This window comes from Camelus ferus, chromosome 26 (genome assembly GCF_009834535.1).
Source record: "Camelus ferus isolate YT-003-E chromosome 26, BCGSAC_Cfer_1.0, whole genome shotgun sequence".
NCBI lineage: Eukaryota > Metazoa > Chordata > Mammalia > Artiodactyla > Camelidae > Camelus > Camelus ferus.
Genome location: NC_045721.1, coordinates 9,187,363 through 9,205,535, shown reverse-complemented (window position 1 = coordinate 9,205,535; position 18,173 = coordinate 9,187,363). Strand labels below are relative to the sequence as shown.

The 18,173-nt window shown below is 37.5% G+C and overlaps 2 protein-coding genes across 5 annotated transcripts in view; one reads left to right on the top strand and one right to left on the bottom strand.

Moving 5' to 3' along the window:
* Positions 1–16,617, bottom strand: part of PURG (purine rich element binding protein G) — a 33,580-nt gene extending 16,963 nt beyond the window's left edge. Inside the window, 2 exon segments of the mRNA XM_032468673.1 lie at positions 15,276–16,148; positions 16,459–16,617. Of these exon segments, the coding sequence (XP_032324564.1) occupies positions 15,276–16,142 (867 nt within the window). The 5' untranslated portion in view covers positions 16,143–16,148; positions 16,459–16,617.
* A 442-nt stretch (positions 16,618–17,059) lies between these two features.
* The window catches only part of WRN (WRN RecQ like helicase), an 89,524-nt gene continuing 88,410 nt past the window's right edge, over positions 17,060–18,173 (top strand). For 3 of the 4 annotated variants that reach the window (XM_032468672.1, XM_014567633.2, XM_014567630.2), the window contains exon 1: positions 17,137–17,285. Coding sequence is in view for 1 of the 4 variants with exons in the window: in XM_014567632.2 (XP_014423118.1) it covers positions 17,200–17,285 (86 nt within the window). In the remaining 3 variants the exon portion in view is untranslated. Of the gene's footprint in view, positions 17,286–18,173 lie in introns of all 4 variants that reach the window. The other variant, XM_014567632.2, reaches the window with a different exon arrangement.

Here is an 18,173-nt window from a genome sequence, read left to right as displayed (position 1 = left end):
AAAATGCATTTTTTAATTTACAACTATTTCCTCCCAAATTATGCTTCTAATAAAGCTACACAGTTTCATATTATACTAAGCAAAGATTCTGAAATCATTTAGTGAACATCCACACTGTCAAATTCCAGAAATACCTCCAACCTACTGTATTACTATATAAATAATGAGAAGACAATCCTATAATGTAAACAGGAAAAGTTTAGGAAACTCCAGGATATAAGCCTAATTGCCCTGTTAACTGTAACGTCAAACTTTCGACAAACAAACACAAAGATTCCATTTGGAATTCCTTAGGTCTCAGAAGGAATAAAGGGTTACCTTTCCCTGTAAATCAGTGGAAAGCCTCCAGGATAAAATATCCTTCATTCACAGTCACCCAAAGATTATAAGGATCTCTTATCTTAATAGAAGCACAATTGCCCTGTAATTATAAATCTTTTTTGCATGTGAGAATTATATCAATACAGGATACAAGGATTATACTTGGAGAGTTAAGTGGCAATAACTATAAAGCCATTATTGATGGAAGAAGGGTTAAGAAAATATCTTGCTTATTGAAAAAAAGGTTTGAGAAGAAAGTAGAATGGTGGTTGCCATGGGATGGGGGTGGGAGGATGGCGAGTGTTTAATGAGTACAGAGTTTCAGCTTTGCAAGATAAAAAAGTTCTGGAGATTGGTTGTATAATAAGGTGAATATACTTAACACTAATGTACTGTATACTGATAAGTGGTTAAGATTGTAAATTTTATGTTATTTAATCTTTTAAACACAATTTAAAAAAAAGTTGAACAACACCTGAAGTGAGACATTCAGACTGATTAAGGATATTTTTTCCTACTCCTAGTAAATTGTATGTTTATATCTCAAAAAAAAAAAAACAAAACACAACAGGTTGAGAAAAGTCATTCAAGACTTAGAAGGTCAATTTGTTTGTTTGTTTTTTATGAGGGGGAGGTAATTAGGTTTATTCATTTATGTTTGGAGGGGGTACTGGGGATCGAACCCAGGACCTCGTGTGTGCTAAGCATGCTCTCTACCACTTGAAGGTCAACTTGTGAGAAGGCAAAAGACAAATAACCTATGGATTTGATTCAGGCTGGAAAGACTCAGACTGTTTTGGCTGTGAAATCTAGGGAGTATTCAAGAAGTGGTTACATGTCAAGTAGTTTAAATTTGAATTTAGGAGGTAGGGGAGAAACTGGCATTGATTACTGCCCAGAAAGCTAGCCAATATGTCAGCACAAAATCTTAAATACTTAGATTTGTGTATTCAGCCTCTCTGTGTTTAAAGCAAGCTGTAGATCTTACTTGTTAATAGCATAACAAGAAATCATCACCCGATGGCGCTATGGCTGACAGTATGAAAATCTAAGCAATTCCAGCTGGAAAAATGATATGGAAGAAAGGATGCATGTCTAGGTCCATGATGAAGAATGGCCTCCAGACCACCTGTACCAGAATGAGAAAGACTAAGAAGCCAACTTCAAACCCTACTCTGGACCAGCCAAATCGGAATCTCTGGGGATGGGGACCAGAGCCTGCATTTTTAATACGCCATGTACACTAATGTATGAGAATAACTGGACTAAATTTTTAAAATTCTCCCTTTAAGGCAGAAGCTGCTGTCCTTTTAATGGAGGTTAGAACTCATTAGAGGCAAATACAGAGTTTAATGCTGAAGGGCATCCTTGATGACATTGTCATGGCCATGGTTCTTTGAGTTCTTCAGAGGCACAGGAGAGATTCTCTGCTGTTTCAAAGGAGGGACTATTGGATTAAAATAATCTCTTTGAAGTATTAGAAGAGACACATTCCTAGGTGAGTCACATGATAGTTTGAGCCCTAAGAGCCGGCTGTCTGGCTAAGTTTGAAATTTTCACTGAGACCCACACTGAGAACTTTATAGCTCTAAAGCAGAGATGACAAATAGCAAATATTTGGCACGAATGCTGTTCTTCTCTCTTTCCTCTGGAAGCAGATTTCAAATTCTCAACGCAGCACTTTAGGGCAGCCAATCGATTGTAGTAACAAACACAATGAAACCAATTTGTCATTACTTCCCCAGGCATGGAAGGGGATGCAGAAAGAATTGGGCTCTCTTTATAGTTTTACACATGCACGCACACGGACACACACACACAATTTCTGTAAAGGAGTAAAATTTACGTGGCTAAATATTTAGAAATGTGTGCTACAGAAATAGTTATAGATTTTGGCATAATATATTTCAATGTACTCTCTCTCTCTCTCAAATGTATTAGTATTTGAAATTTGGAAATGTTAACAGTATTACAGAAAGCACAAATGACTGAAGAAGTGACAAGAAAAAAGTGGACTCTCTAAGTTTCATATTGGTTCACGCTAAATCCCTGAATTTAGACATTATTGCCACAGCTACCCTTATGCCTTTTACAAAGACTTGAAACTCTCCAGTAGAGAATCACACATATTATTTGCAACAATAATCAACTTCCTTGGAAACCTGACCTCTAATACAGATTATTTAAAATGAAATTAGCAAACTGTGGTTTCTTTCCATCTTAAATTAGCAGTGCAAGAAAAAATGAAGAACAAAAATATTATTCTATTGCTTCAAACTTTAAACAGAATTTAATCTGGATTTTTATAAAGAAAAACTTTGATAATATCCAATAATTTGGTCTTCCAATTGACCCTGCTATCACTTACATCTTTCTAAGTGAACCCATAGAAGGTACTTTTGATATAGCAATATAAATTCTAAACTTATTCTTCATATAAACTTTTTTAAAATGAATGATTAAAAGTGAACTATTTCTTATGAAAATTATAAAATATTTCATTTTGCAGGGCAAATTTCATGTAACCTATCTTAACTAAATCATTTAATCAGTAAAGCTCATGAATATTTGAAAACTGGTTTTATGTTGTTTTGTGATAACAAGGGGTGGGAGGAAGTGATAAACTTCTCAATCTGTTTTCAGAATAATACTAGGAAAAGTGAAATCACACTTCTTTATCCAACCAGGAAAATTAACAAGACCTCAACACAAAAGTTCCAAGTATTATTTCCAAGAAATTGTCACAGAGTTGAAAAGACTCTTCAAAGTAGTAACAATCCAATTTTTTCTGATTTATTAATTCCCTTTCCACATCCTACATGAGTGCTCATGTAGTTTCTTCCTTAAATAATTCCAGTCATGAGGGGGTAACACTCCGTCTTGAAGTTTTCCCTCATGTTGAGCTGAAACCTTCTATAAACCTCTATTCTGTCTGAAGCCTAACCAGATTATAATTCTGAGGCTTAATTCTTTTAAATCTAAAAATTTAACTGTAGCTATAATATAAACAGGATAGGGAATATTAAGAAAAAGTTACACTGCCCGTAATGATCCTTTTGAGTTGGTGAGCAGTCAATCTTTTTCACAGTTAGGGATTCATTCATTGTTTTGGAGCACTAATCACTAAAGTTGGAAAGAAGTTAATGAACTTGCAGAACTGCCAAGTGTCCATATATGAAGTAATTTAATGTTCCTGATAGGATGTGACCCACTGAAATGACAGGTTATGTATATTCATATATATTAACTATACAGACATATATAAAATATGGTTTTATTAATTTTGATCAACACATTAATTAGAAAATGTCCTCAGGTTGGCAAATGTAAATTATTCTTCAATATGTTAGTTATGTTTTCAAATAATATTCTCAATGAGTATTCAGGTGAAGTATCTCTAAATTTAAATCAATGGGTCCAACTGTTAATTTGAAAAGAGTATCATAAATACACTACAGTGTATATATAGTTCCTCTATCCTATGCATATAGATAAAACATAGGAAGATGGTGAAAATACTGTATGCTTTTAAGAGAAATTAGGTATTTCTTACCACTTGTATATCTTAAGAGATAAGCAGCATTTTAAGCTTTAGCCTTTATTTTCTGTTTACTTAGCCTATTTTAGTAATTATGAACCATTTCAACTAAAGGAGTATGTCACAAAATGTAAATTGAAAGGACTAAACTAATTCCAAGTTCCCTTCAAGTCCTAGTATTCAATATTCCCTAAAACTTAATAATCCTTGAGAATAGAAATTATTCTCTTTCCTTTAGTAAGACCTGTATGCCAGAGTTATTTAATAAATTAAAAATGTGCTTCAGTCTCCATAAATTTGGAAGCTAAGTTTTTCATATAAGGATTCATCATGGTTAATTTCTATCCGAGATATCTCAAAATAGCTGTCAAAAAAATCAGAGGGAACTAAGAAGAGTTGCTAAATGTAACAAAAGGACAAAAACAGAAGAAAATAATTTTTTACCTAAACTTTAGTTAATTTATACAAAAGGTTGCTTGTTTTAAGATTTGTAAACTTCAGAAGGCAGCATGAGAAGCACTGAGCTTTTTTTCTATCACAATGTTACAGCTGTTTTGACCCAAGTTTCTCCTTCACTATCTTTTGTAGCTAAGGTAAAATCACATCAGCCTAGAGTATTGGGTCTTAAAGTGTGGTCCCCAGATCAGAAGCATGGGGTCACCTGGGAATGTCAGAAACAAAAAGTCTTGGTCCTCTCTTCACCCCCCATAACTAAGGAATGGAAACTCTGGGGGTGGGGGTCAGCAAACTGTGGTTTAACAAACTTTCTAGGTGATTCTTAATCCCCCTAAAGTTTGAAAACCATTGGCCCAGAGTAATGAAGACAAATGTGTATCTGTAAACAGACCAATCATCTCAGTTTATCCCTTGGGAGTTAAGAAGAAAAAAAACAAAACAGAGGAAACTTGGTAATTAAAATGCGACAATGAATGGAATAATGCAGAAAGAGTAGGATGACAGAAGTTGCAAAAAACCCCAATAAAACTCTCACTAATATTGATGACTTATTGTAACATAACCAGTTGACTTTGGTTCATGAAAATGAACCTGTAGACCCACAGTGAATAGTAATTTGTCTCCTGTCTGCTCTCAGGATAGAATTGGGATGATCATCTGTATTTTCATCATCTGATCCCTTTAAAAAATTATTCACATTTATTTGAAATAGTTGGTTGGGATTAGAGATTCAATCTGTAAACTAAAGATCAAATAAGTTGGATTTACTAGCACCATACTTCAACCAACTAGGCGAACCCTCATATAAGCAAATGTCTTTTGATGGTACCAGTCCCATACACATAGGGAGCAGTTTTGGATAAAATAATTCCCAGTAATCTGAGGCAGACTTATCTATAATGGTAGTTGGGGTAGATTGTGCTTTATTATTTGGGAGTTTAATTTCAGAGTATTAAAGGCAGTCTGGTCTAATTGACTGAGCACAATCTTTGGCTTGGTGTTAATTAGGGTTCAAATATATTAGTCCTGAAATCCTGAACCAGTTTCTAAAAACCTCTGGAAAATTATATTGAAATGGGAATGATAAGAGCATTCTATAAAGATTAGGAATAGTAGTTATAAAGGGCCCAGCAAAGCCTAGTATATGGTAGGTATTCAATACTTAATTATTATTGTTATTAGTATTATAAGTTATTAGTATTGATAAAACTTGATTGACTCCCTTTTGTTACCACCTTCTGTTTAAAAATGGACACGGTGCAATTTTCCTACAGGTTGAATTCATTTTTGAAATTACCTGTCAATCATTCTAGTCAAAATATTTTCTGTAGACCCACTGTGCACTGAAAGGTTGGAGTAGCTGACCTCTAGGTCCATGTCATCCCAAGGGAAATGCTTCCCAGTCACCCTGACCTGTCCGACGGCAGCACGGTAAGTGCTGAAACTAGTCAAGTGAAGAAGTAGCCCTTCTTTCTCAGAGTCTATACTCTAGTTTATTAGGGCAATTTCTAAATTTCCAAACAGAAGCTTTAGTCTTTCTTTATTGAAATGAGTATTCTTAACCACTTTCAACAGGATACAGTGTACAGAAGGGAGGGGAAAAAGGGAAGGTTATTTATGAATGACAGAATTTTAGAATTCTACTTTTATGCCTGCTGATAGCATGGTTTACACTTCTGGGGGAATTTACTAAACAGTGATAGATAAAATTCCATAATAAACTCAACTGGAATTTCAGAGTATTTTATCCTATTGAAATTCTAGAGTAACATCATTGCATAAATCATACTGCTAGTCTGAAGGTCCTAAAGAAAATAAAGCACTTTTTTAAGTAAACTAGCAAAAGACAAGGAATGTTTTATATCTAGATGTCTTCTACATATCCTTATCCTTTTTCCTAAATCATTATCTCATGGTTCCGTTGTTTTATTTGCTGGGTAATTTTGGCACTTAGGTGGGTTCTTTTGGTGAAGTTGCTTGGAGTGTTTGAAATGGGAAACAGAAAATTTTCTACAAAATGGCCAGGGCAAAGAGCTGTCTAAACTATTCTCTTCCATCCATTTAGCTTTCAAACTACACTGAAGAAGCAATCAAGAACCTAAAATGGATCTGCTATTTTGAGAAGAAGGAGAAGAGAGAAAAAAACTTCAACAGCCAATTCACTCCATACAATCTGTTGATCAGATTGCTGCTGTGAACCACCACCAGGCTAAAGATTGTTTTATTATATTGCATGTTTCTGCAATGGAATTTTATGTGCACAGATATTTTTGAAATTAACAAAATACACGTGTGTATATGCACTTCAAAATGCCCTTGCTTGCTCTTAAACACTGTCTTTGATAAAGCAATAGGCACCCAAGAGAGGTTTAGAGAGAAAGGTGTCACTCTTTTTTAATCCTACTGACAATGGTGGTGGCCCTGCATATAGGAGGAGACTGGGGTGCCTTTTAAATAAATGCTTCTAAGTCAAAAACCTGTGTCATGCTTCTCTTCCCCCTCTAATCATCAATCTTTGCAGTTTCTCAAGACTAAAAATGAACAAACAAAAAAACTCAATATGATGTTTTATCCTTGCACACCCTAGCGGTTACAGGTCCTCCAAAGCAGAACCATACTGTTTGTGGTTCAGTATTCTTTGATTTTCTTTGTTAAACAACATGATTTGTAACATAGGACTTTCAGTAGGACCAAGGAGATAGGAGTCAAAGAAAGTACTTGATTCTCAGGGACCACTGCAACGATAATTGCAGTGTATTATTTAGCAATGTAATTTGTGACTATTTCAGGAACAATGGCTTTTCAGAAAGTGATGTTAACTTTAAAAATTCTTCTGCCATGTGGAATATAAAAAAGGATTACCATATATATAGGACAAGTGATACTACTTCCAAAAAATGAGACCTCATACAGGTAACAAAAATATTTCTTAAAATAAAATTAGAGCATAAGATAGTTACATGGTTCGTATACAAAAACTTGGTCTTAAAGAGGACTAGGAACAAAATTATACTTTGTGTGGCTGAAGAGATTCTTACATGTTATAAAACTGACACTTCCGCATGTTCTTTTTGGCATCATCACAGGTTGCTGCATTATTATAGTTGTTTTTAATATAAAGAGAGAATCTCTTACTCACAATTTCCAATTCTGGTATTATCCATCTATTTTTTCCACACCCCATTGATACAGAATTTAAAAATTTTAGAGTAGGAGGGAACTCTAGATTCTGGTACAATCATGTTCATGTTTCTTTTAAGGGAGCCATCCAACAAAAGTTTTTGCTCAGGGCCAGGCCAGGACACTGGCAGAATTAGGTCTTACTATTCTTTCACAAATGCTCTTTTAAAGATTAAATAAAGAGGAATTTAATTTTGAGAATGACTTATTTCTCCCATTTGGGTTAGACTGATTTCTTTTGTTATAGGCAAGCAAAATAATCAGCCACCCCTTTTCTCTTCTCTATGTCTTCTTTTATATTTGCTACCTCTAGGCAACAACTTCATCAAATCCACAACAAATCATAAATAAAATCCTCAAGAAGAGTGTTATCCCATAGAATCATTTTCTCTACGAAAAATCAAATACTGAGTATTTCTGAATACAGGCATCCCAGATAAAAGACATTCTGATTCTAATCAGATCAAATAAAGTAATCAGATTTATACCACTGTTTTGATAAAGACAAAAACCAACAAAAGCGTTTTTCTCCCAATTTTACACTTTGAGCAACCGTCTCTAGCTTTTACATACTATCAATAGTTTTCTTAGGGATTTCTTTCCCTTCCCTTTTCTTTACTCCTAGTAATTCCTGGGAACAATGAATACTTTGAATAGAATAACACAGAAATAAGTATAATGGAGTAAAAAGAAAGTACAGACAACTCCTATTCAATCTTAGAAAAAAGTCAACAGAGCTAAAGAAGAAACTGTATATTCCATTTAAATAAGTATTTTCTTCATATTCACATTACAAACTAACTTCACTGCAGCAGCACTAATTCATTATGAGTAAGCTTTAATTTACTGGCAGACGCCATTGGCCTCAATAAGAGTAAGTAATTTCTGACAAGGGAAATTCCAAAGAAGGTAAAGTTTGGAAACAATTTACCAGAAAGCACCAACATGGGAAACTCCTTAAGGATGTTAAATTATCATTTTTTAGCCTACCGTTAAGCAAAATTTATTCCCGAAGGTGAATTTACCTTCCTTTTGACCCTTCTCTTTAAATAAGGAACAATACTTATAAACCATTTTAAGCTTAAATAAGTAAATACCCGGCGATCTTTACCAATGTTGCCGATTCTGCAAAGGATAATGAATTATTCATCACTAAAATAAAAGGAGTAAATTCTTTTAAGCTTTCAAAATATATGTTCAAGAGGATGCTGTCTTCTAACAACACCTCTCTCATGCTACAAACAGGAAATCATGCCATCCATTATGGAGATATTATTCTAAAGCTGAAACCAATGCTCTACTTTTTTTAAACCTTTGAACTTTTTCACAAAGTTTACACATACCACTCTGTTAAACACATTCTTTCTAAACCCAAATATTCTTCAAGATATTCCTGATAGTATTGGATCTTTTACTTTGGTTGTTTTAATTCGTAAATAGATAGGATCCTTCAGGGTTCAAGCATGGGACCTTTAATTTTTCAGATAACAACTTTTTTCTTGGTGGTTATTACAAAAGTGACCTTAAAATGCCCCCCATGTGAATAAAAAAGAAAATTATGACTTTTTTGGTGGGGGGAGGGGTTGGGTAACTATTAAAGCAACTTTGTTTACATTTTCAGGAATAGTAATTATGCTAACTTCAGTTTTAAACATTTATTTTTACCATTTCATATTCTTCCAGCAGAGAATGGAGATGATTTAGTTGTACTTCTTACCTCACAGGCCCCAAGTTTTTACTCTTTCCCCAAATCATCATAGAATCTGCTGGTCCCAAAGATACTGGACAGACTCCGGGTCCCTCAACAATTTAAATAATCAGAACTAGTGTTATCCCTTTGCTTAGTCTTGGATTTGATCAGGTGCTAAATGAGTTATTCATTAATATCTTTCTCATCATAAAGATAAAAGCTCGGGTTAGTAAATCAAAAGATTTCAATAGCATCATAACCTTTTGTTGTGGTTCTAGTGCTGATTTGCTCTTATAATGGCAAGGTCTTTGGATAAAAATAATAGTAGCAGAATCAGTAAAAACTGACTAAAAGTGATAATCTGTTAAAGCTTTTAAATATGGGTGTTTTCCCTTAGAGAACACAGTTAATCTAAAATAATACTTGGTTAAATAATTTAACCTCCTGAACTGTATTACTTTAGGAAAAAGACTAATACTTTTTTGAGGGAAGGAAGAGGGGAAGATAGGAAGACAAAAGTGGTTAGGAATAGGAAAGGGAAGAAATACTCATACATTAAAAAATTGATAAATAAATAAATAAATATATATATATTTGCATTTTGAGTAAATTCCAATGGGATTCATTCAAAATTTCCTTGAGGTTCTCTTGGTGTCAAAAATAGTTCAAATTAAATACTATGTTAACTAGATCAAGTATTGAATCTAAGTAAAAGGGGAAAAAGTTCACTTACAATGGCAGATCTAAAATGGATATTACTGGGTACAGGAGAGTGTATATGATACGTTATTAACTGTATATTTAAAAGGAATATATGTGTATTTACACATGTTTGTATATGCAGAGTAACTCTAGAAGGATGCACAAGAAACTGGTAACACTGGTTGCTACTTTTCACTGTCGACCCATCTGGTGCATTTAAATTTTGCACTACTTGCATGTTTTCCCTATTCAAAAATATTGATTAAAAACTCACCCCTTAAACAAATTTAAATTACTTAAAAATCAAGTCAAATTAAGAAAAAAAGATTACTTTTTACATTATACAAGGAAATGTACTAACACAAACTTTTTTTCTACATAAATTTGGGTATGACAGAGTTAACTATGATTTAAAAACTCAGCTCTCACAAGACATGAATTTAGGAAAAACACACTTTCCCTGTGCCTCATTGTTACAGCATTGTGGACTACAGATTGTCTCGACAGCATGCTAACATCCTCACTCTCTTCCTCTGACTGGCTAACCATGAGCCACCATTTCTGTATGAAATTCAAGAACTCTTTAAGGAAACTTCAGAAAGATTTTAAGAATCTTATTTGGCAGTGATAAATATTACACTTGTATTATTCTGTTGGTACAGAACTAATTTTAACTTTTCTTTGTGGTTTACTTTAGACTTTATCCTGCCAGAGATGTTTGGTGTTTTGGTAAAAGACTTCAAACTACGTGGTGACTAAGCAGAGCTCTTACATAAACCTTGGAATAAGATTTTATAAATAGTTCCAATGAAAGACGTTTGGAAATAAGCAGGAAAAAAAAATCTCACACTAATGAAAAAATTATTTTCAGAACACTACTTCAAATTTCCAATTAAGTCCTATTTACTTAAATATTAAAATAAACCATAAAACAAAAATCTAAAAAAATGATAGTACATAGATCAACTCTCAATGGTAGCTGCTTATTAAAACTGAGTGTCTGAGGGTGCATTCCAATTTCATCCTCTTCAAATTGTGCAGCTCAGATAAATGTTTATTTTACTGAAAATATTTGCAAAATTACAATATAAATACATGATTATATTAAGATAGGATCACTATATATAATGTATTCTTATCCACAGATATAAAATGAATGCAGTAAATATAGTATACTCTCGATGAATTGTTAGTACACAGTGTTTCTTAGTAAAGTACATACAACCTATTATTAAGCAACAATTATCTAGTTCTCAAATGTATATCTTAGGAAGTTTTAGGATGGAAGTATACACTAAATCCCCTAATACCCTTTTTGGTTGGTGAAAGCTGGATTTCTGCAGATTTTGAAATAATATCATATTTATTTTAGCAATTGTTCTTAGGCTCTTGGCATTTCTTTAATTTGAATTTAATTTCTTTAGTCTAGATGTTTTCTTAATGATGCCACATCAGCCAACCATACTTTTAATTCTAGAACAGTATCATGTACTGTCTTTTCATTAGTAATTTAAACACACATCAATAATGAAACAGTATCATTAAAATTCTTTTGGTCTATACAAATTCCCAAAATTCATTTTCAGGGTATTATGGGGAATCTCAATTAGATATAATCTCAACTGTAATACTAATTTGGGCTAGAAATAGTTTTTTTTATTGATTCTAGCCCTTAAGAATACAAATATGAACTCTACTTCAAAATTCTTTGTTAAATGTATTGTGGTTTGTTTCGGAAGCATCGTCTACTCTTGGCCATTACACCGACTTAATGGAAACTTGTTACTACAGCAGTTCCAACACAAACATACGCATGCAAGAGATCACCCTACAGATTCTAACTACATAGTTATCGAAACACACCCCACCAGTCAAGTGGCATAAATGTACATCTTTTATATACAAAAGGTAAAGTGCATTATTAAATTAGTGAACTGACAGATTGTCTGCCTGGACCATATAGCTTTCAAATAGACAAATGTGAAATTCTCCCATTAGAACCAATTATTTCAAGAGGTTCCAACTAGCTTTTCCACCCTGTCATTTACTTTTTGGCCATGCTCTTTAGTGCAAATAAGCTTGTGTTTGACTCAAGTTTAAGGGACATGGCAGTTTGGGGCTTTAACAAGGAAAATTATAAAATGTGGCAGAAGTTTAATACTTTTATAATACATTGCATCTTTTGCATATAAGCAACAGATTAGTGCTGCTTTCAATTGGTAGGAGCACAATGCCAACCATTATGAGGAACCCGTTTCCAAATTTCATACTATTAGCTTATATTATTACAGTTTTGAGTCTGTACCACATTATACTTGGATTATTATGTGCAAAAGTCATCAGTGTTTTAGAATTATACAGTGAACTAGTAATTCTGGTTACTAATTTTAATGCTCACTGTTTGATTTCTAACACATCCAGTTGCCTTAAGAGTTTTATGTCTTCAAGGCAGAGATCCTATTATTTTGAAGAATACCATGTACACTTGCAGCTCCATTTATGTTACAAATGACAATAAATAAAATGTATATTGCACAGAGAAGAATAGTAGCTTATTTTTATAAGATACATGGCAGTAAGCATCCTAACACCAGTGTTTTGGACTGGATCTCATTTGATTATGGCTAATGAATGATTGGAAATTTTAAGTATCAAAAAATCATAGCATCATTTCATTTTCCAATGAGCATTAATTTTGAAAAAAGTGAGACAAAAGGACTGGCAGAAGGCTTAATGATTCTAAAGTATATTCAATTGCCAGCATATATGCATTTATCCAATCCGTAGCTTTGAGATGGTAAAAACTTTGAAGTGTACATGTAGAAAATTTGGCTGCTTAACTAATTCTTTACTTAAATTATTAATGCAAAATTAAACTAATAATATTCATATACAATGAGTTAAAGATATTTAAGTCTGACATAGTAGTGTGTATGTATATATATAACACACGTATACACACACACATATATGTATATATAGACACACACACGCAAATCTTACCTACCAGACTAAAAAGCAAAAAGGAAATTATTTAGACTTAACAGATATAAATATTTTAGAAGGGAAGGTTTTAAGAGAGTATACAGTCACAGCAATGCAATAGTGATAGGAACACTCGAATATTGGAATAGTCACAGCTCCAGTTTGCCACAATCTGACAGGTTAACTATTATTAATAGGCACTAAGATGGGCAGCAGTACAATCAGTAGTACAGGAATTCAGGTGCACACCACTCCTTCGCAGACCCCAGACCGACTTTTTATCAAGCCTATGATAGTTTACATTTAGGACTGTTTCAAGATCCTTGCTACTTTTAGAGTCTCAACACCCACCATGTGCTATTAACTCTAGTACTAACATTATCTTCTAATCTTCCAAAGTGATCCAGATGGTCCACAATTATAATGAACTAGTGAGATTCCTTCATACTACTTGAGGAAACTGGAAGTACAATCTACAAGCCGACACCAGCATATATGTCTGGGCAACTGATTGCTTGTCTTTTTAAGTAACATAAATCAGTGAAATTAATTTTCTTAATTCATATTAGAAAGGTCTCCTAGGGACCTTACTTAAATGTATTTGGGGACAAACTTCTGGAAGAAAAAAGTTATAGTGATTATGAATTCCTCATCGCATTTAAAAGAAGAGCTACATTCTGATCTCAATCCATGCAGCCAGCTCTCATCAAGGAGAGCTATATTTGAGGGCTGAAATCAGGGTCTGGCTCTTAAAACATGATTGTATGGACTTATTGTGTGGGAGCTGAGTAAAGCCAAGATAAAAGACAGTAATTTCATTCAGAATAAAATGCAGCTCAACAGATAAAATTTCAGGCAGTTCATACAGGGTGGGTTGGTACACATATACATTATATCCACTTTTTTAAAAAATTGCTTAGGTGTTGAAAAATTGCTGTGGCACTTCCCGGAAAGTAATTTTTAATACGAGTAAATGGGTGAGTCTTGCGTAAAGTAAACCTTTTTAAGTATCATTAAGAGCACCTTGGAAAATGCCTGAATTTTCCTTTCAGATATGTTTATAACCAATCTTCACAGAATATTTTTTCCAGACTGAAATTTTATACTTATTCTAAATGCTTTTTAGAAAAAAAGCTTTTTCCCCCTGGAATTAAAACATCTGTAAAAGTCAGGTTTATACTGGAAGTGTTGACATGCTTTGAAGGGTAGCAACTGCAAAATTGCTACTAAATATATTATTCCAGATGTGTTTTTATATAGATAACTGGTGCACCAACCCCTCTGAAACAGTGTTAAAGCAGCAGCATAAAATATAACACCTTGAGTCCATGATATATTTTGGGAAAGAACCTCTCACAGCCTTCAAATTAGCAGGAAAAGCTAAAACATCAAGATTTCCACAGCAAAGCCATAGGATGAAGCCTCCCACGCAACAGTGACATAAAAGTAATTCCTGAAACTTTGGATAGGCAATAACAATATATGGTACAATAATCAGAGGTGAAGATGGGACTGTTAACTAGCTTAGAATAACCAATTAAAACTCTCCCATGGTGTTGATATGGCAACTACAAACTGTAGGGTTACCACAAAATTTGAAATTAGAGAATACTACAGTAACACTAAGATTGGATTCTTTAATGGTACTGTTTAATAGTCAGTGACCCAACGGACAATTAATGTATTTCTAACTTGTACTTTTATAAATATATATATATATATATATATATATATATATATATATACTATACTTGAAGTCAATTTCTGTTTCTGTGGTAACTGTCCTACAGGTAAGCCTAGCAGCTTTTAATGAAGTAGGAACGGAATACTTTTTGGGGGGAGCTTGTTAAATAGAAATGCACACTTCCAAATTAAGTATATGTATCTTTTTTCAGGCTTATGTCATAGGCAATGTAAATCTTAGTTATGGTATTTAGAAGGTCAGAATGTCACACTTTGTGCTGATTTGCATACTTCAATAGTCTGGAGCAGCTGAAGCAGCTAAACTATTTAGCTTTGGGAAGGCTGGAATTCCCATAAGAATGATTGTGTTCTATGGATAACATAACATGAGAATCAGACTCCTTGAAGTATAAACTACTAGAGGTATTACTAATAACAAAGGGCCAAAAAAGAGGAAAAACTTCTTCAAATGGTTATGGATCAGTACTTTTAGCCAATTTTATGATTTTTAACTTTTGCCTGATGGAGTTCAATTTCATCCTAGTCGAGGCATTCTTGTTCTTCACCACTGGCCCTTCTGCCATCCATTCTCTTTTCTTTATGGCTGTTGCAAATTTTCCTCATCTCTTCTTCATACTTGATAAAATTCTCCCCAAACCTTGTCCAAGCTTTGAATGGAACAGTAATAGTATTACGGTAAGGTGGCCTCACCTCACTTACCTTCAGGAAAATTCCATATTTATTAGAGCCCACATCAAAGTAGAACCTTTTATTGTCCACTCTGAAAGAAGTCCCCTCTGGGAGTTCAACCGGGTCATCGTCTCCAGCTCTTCGTTCCTCGATGTCCCCTTCACCATAGTCTTCAATGAGCTGAACCAAGGCATCCCGAAACTCAATCATCCCCTGTGCTGGGAGGACAATAGTCTGTTCCTGGCCCAAAGTGTGGCCAAAGTAACCTATCATGCCAGTCCCCCGTATCATGGTTTGTCTAATCCTTAGGAAGCGACCCCGCTGATTTTCCTTTAGGTCTAGATAATATTTCCTATTGTCTCTTTCTATGTAGTCTGTTTTGAGGACACTGTGAGGGTGCTCCTCGGACCCCACGGAGACTGGTGGGGAGGGTGCGGAGTGCTTCTGTCTCCTCCTGGAGCTTTGCTCTTTGCCGTGGCCATGCTCTAGTCGGTGGCCTTTCAGGCCCAGGTGGGCATAGTGCTCGATGAAGTCCCCCAGACAGTCCTTCAGCTCCGCTGCCACAGACAGGGAGAGGGTCAGTTTACTCTTTCTGATATTGTCTTGCCGGCCTCTCCCTATCCAGACTTCGGCTATCTTTAGGAACCGGCCCCGGGAGCTCTGTTTCACGTCTAGGTAAAACCTCTTTTTCTGGATGTCCACTCGTTTGGAGGCCAGCTCCTGGATTTCGGCTGCGCCTCCAGCCTGATTAGGGGTGGCTGAAGCCGCGTAGTGGGGGTAGTGGGAGTGCTGGGCCTGGGGATAGAGTCTACTCTTGCTTAGGCCAGGGCCCCCTACATTCTTGCCGCCACGGCCACGGCCGCCGCCGCCGCCTCCCCTTCGCCTGGCTCTTTCCATCTTCAGCTGCAAGTGACAAACAGACACACGGGGTGGGGTGGGGGAGGGGTGTTGAGAACAATCGCAGACGCCCCTCGGCCTGCGCTGCCCCCGCCTCCGCCCGGGACCCCCACACCGGGCCGCGCTTTGCAAGGTGCCGGACGCCGCAACGCCGGGCTCCTGCATCTGCCGGACGGTCGGTGGCTGGCGGCGTCTCCCGGCTCCGCACCGGACACAGAGCATCCCTCTGCCGCCCCTGGCCTCCCGCTCCCGCTCGCCGCCGGGTCGCCCACCTCGGGCTCGGCAGCCCCCAGGTCCCCAGCAAGTAGACACTCACATCAGCACTGCCATCACTGCCGCCGCCGATGCCCTTCACGACCGCCGCCGCCTCCAGCTCTTGGCCCCTCGATTGCAGCCGCCGCAGCCGCCGCCCCCCGCCTGCTCCCCCGCCGCCGCCGCCGCCGCCGCCGCCGCTCGCACCGCCCCCCGCCGGAGCAGCCGGGCAGGGGCATCGCCTGCGGTGCCCACTGCCGCCGCCCCTCCTGCGGCCGCCGCGGGGGCCGCCGCCTCTCCTCGGGCACCCGCCCGACACCCGCCGGGGAGGGGAGGGGGGGGCGGGGAGGGTGGCGGCGGGGGGCGGGCAGTGGACCCCGCCTCCTCCAGCACAGCCTGCTGAAGGGAAGACGGGGTCTCACGCTCCCCCTCGGGGCGCGCCTTGACCAAAGCCCAACGCTTGGAATGGAGCGTGAGTGCGAGGTGACAGGACAGGTGTGACGACGTGACTAGGACCGGGGTGGCGAAAGCGTTCTGACTTCTCCAGATTCCGCCGGGACGCAGGACTCTGGCGGCCCACCGGCACCCGTACAGACTACATTTCCCGGAGTGCTCAGCGGCGGCGAGGGTTTCCCCGCGCATGCGCGCCGAGGAGCCAGCTGGGACTTGGGACGGCTGCAGCGCGGCGCCGGGTGAGCGGAGGTCGGGCATGTTCCGAGAATGATGTGTACTCTGAGCGCCGTGACGCCCCGGCGTGCACTCTGCAGCGCGGGAATGAAGTCTGTTGAACTGGTGTCTGTCCTGGATGCCTGGGTTCCAGACCCTGCTGCTGGGGCGTTCCACAAGTCATCCAGCTGAAGGAGAAGTTCCGTTGAACTGGCTCTTCTCAGGGTAAGGTGTCCTCCCTATTCCTGCTTCCAGCTCCAGACCCTGGGGTATCATTTCTAGCCTTCTCCGACACTGGAGGTGTTCATTCCGGCAAAGCAGGCGTCTGGGCTGCGTGGGGAGGTTCCTTAGGCGGACATTCTCGTTCCCCTTTCCACTTCACCCAGGTGGACTCCATCAGGGGCCCCAGAAAGCACCCAGGAAAAGTACCCAGATCGCCCAGGCCTTCTCACAGCTGCTGTCAATCCAAAGTGTGCTTACTCGCCCCTCCAGCTTTAACTTGTGCGGCTGATTGGTTGCCTGTCGCGTGCCTTTTAGGATTCTGTCCTTCCGATACAGTCATTACTGCTATAGAATGTGAGACACTCCATGTTTACACAACAGGGTAGAGGGAAATAACTCATTATGTTTAATGTAACAAGTTATGTAGGGTTTTTTTTGAGTTCAAAGTTTTTTTAGTTCAATTCTTAATGGTTTCTTTTTTCTTTTTTCCTGGCTGAATTTGAGTTGTTTTCTGGATATGTTTGAGTATGTAAAAATTCTCCGTAAGGAAAAGGATATCAAAATCCTTAGGATGCTAATTTAGTAGTCTTTAAGCCAGAGTACTTCGGCTTTGTATAGTTTGGTTTGTTAATTTTGGGGGAGTTGCAGGCCGATATGGAGGGCAGTGCAGATTTTGATGTCATTGAAGAGTGGTCTCCCTTTGTTAATTCAACAAGTATTTATTGAGCACTGCCCTAGGCATTGGGGATACCATCAATGAACAAAGCAAACACAAATCTCTCTGCTTTTGGAGTTTACATTTTGTTGAGAGATAGGCAATGTCCAGTGGCTGGTGTTTCAGAAAGTGAAACTCCTGTGGAGAATAGTAAAGGAAAGAGAAATGAAGAGCGT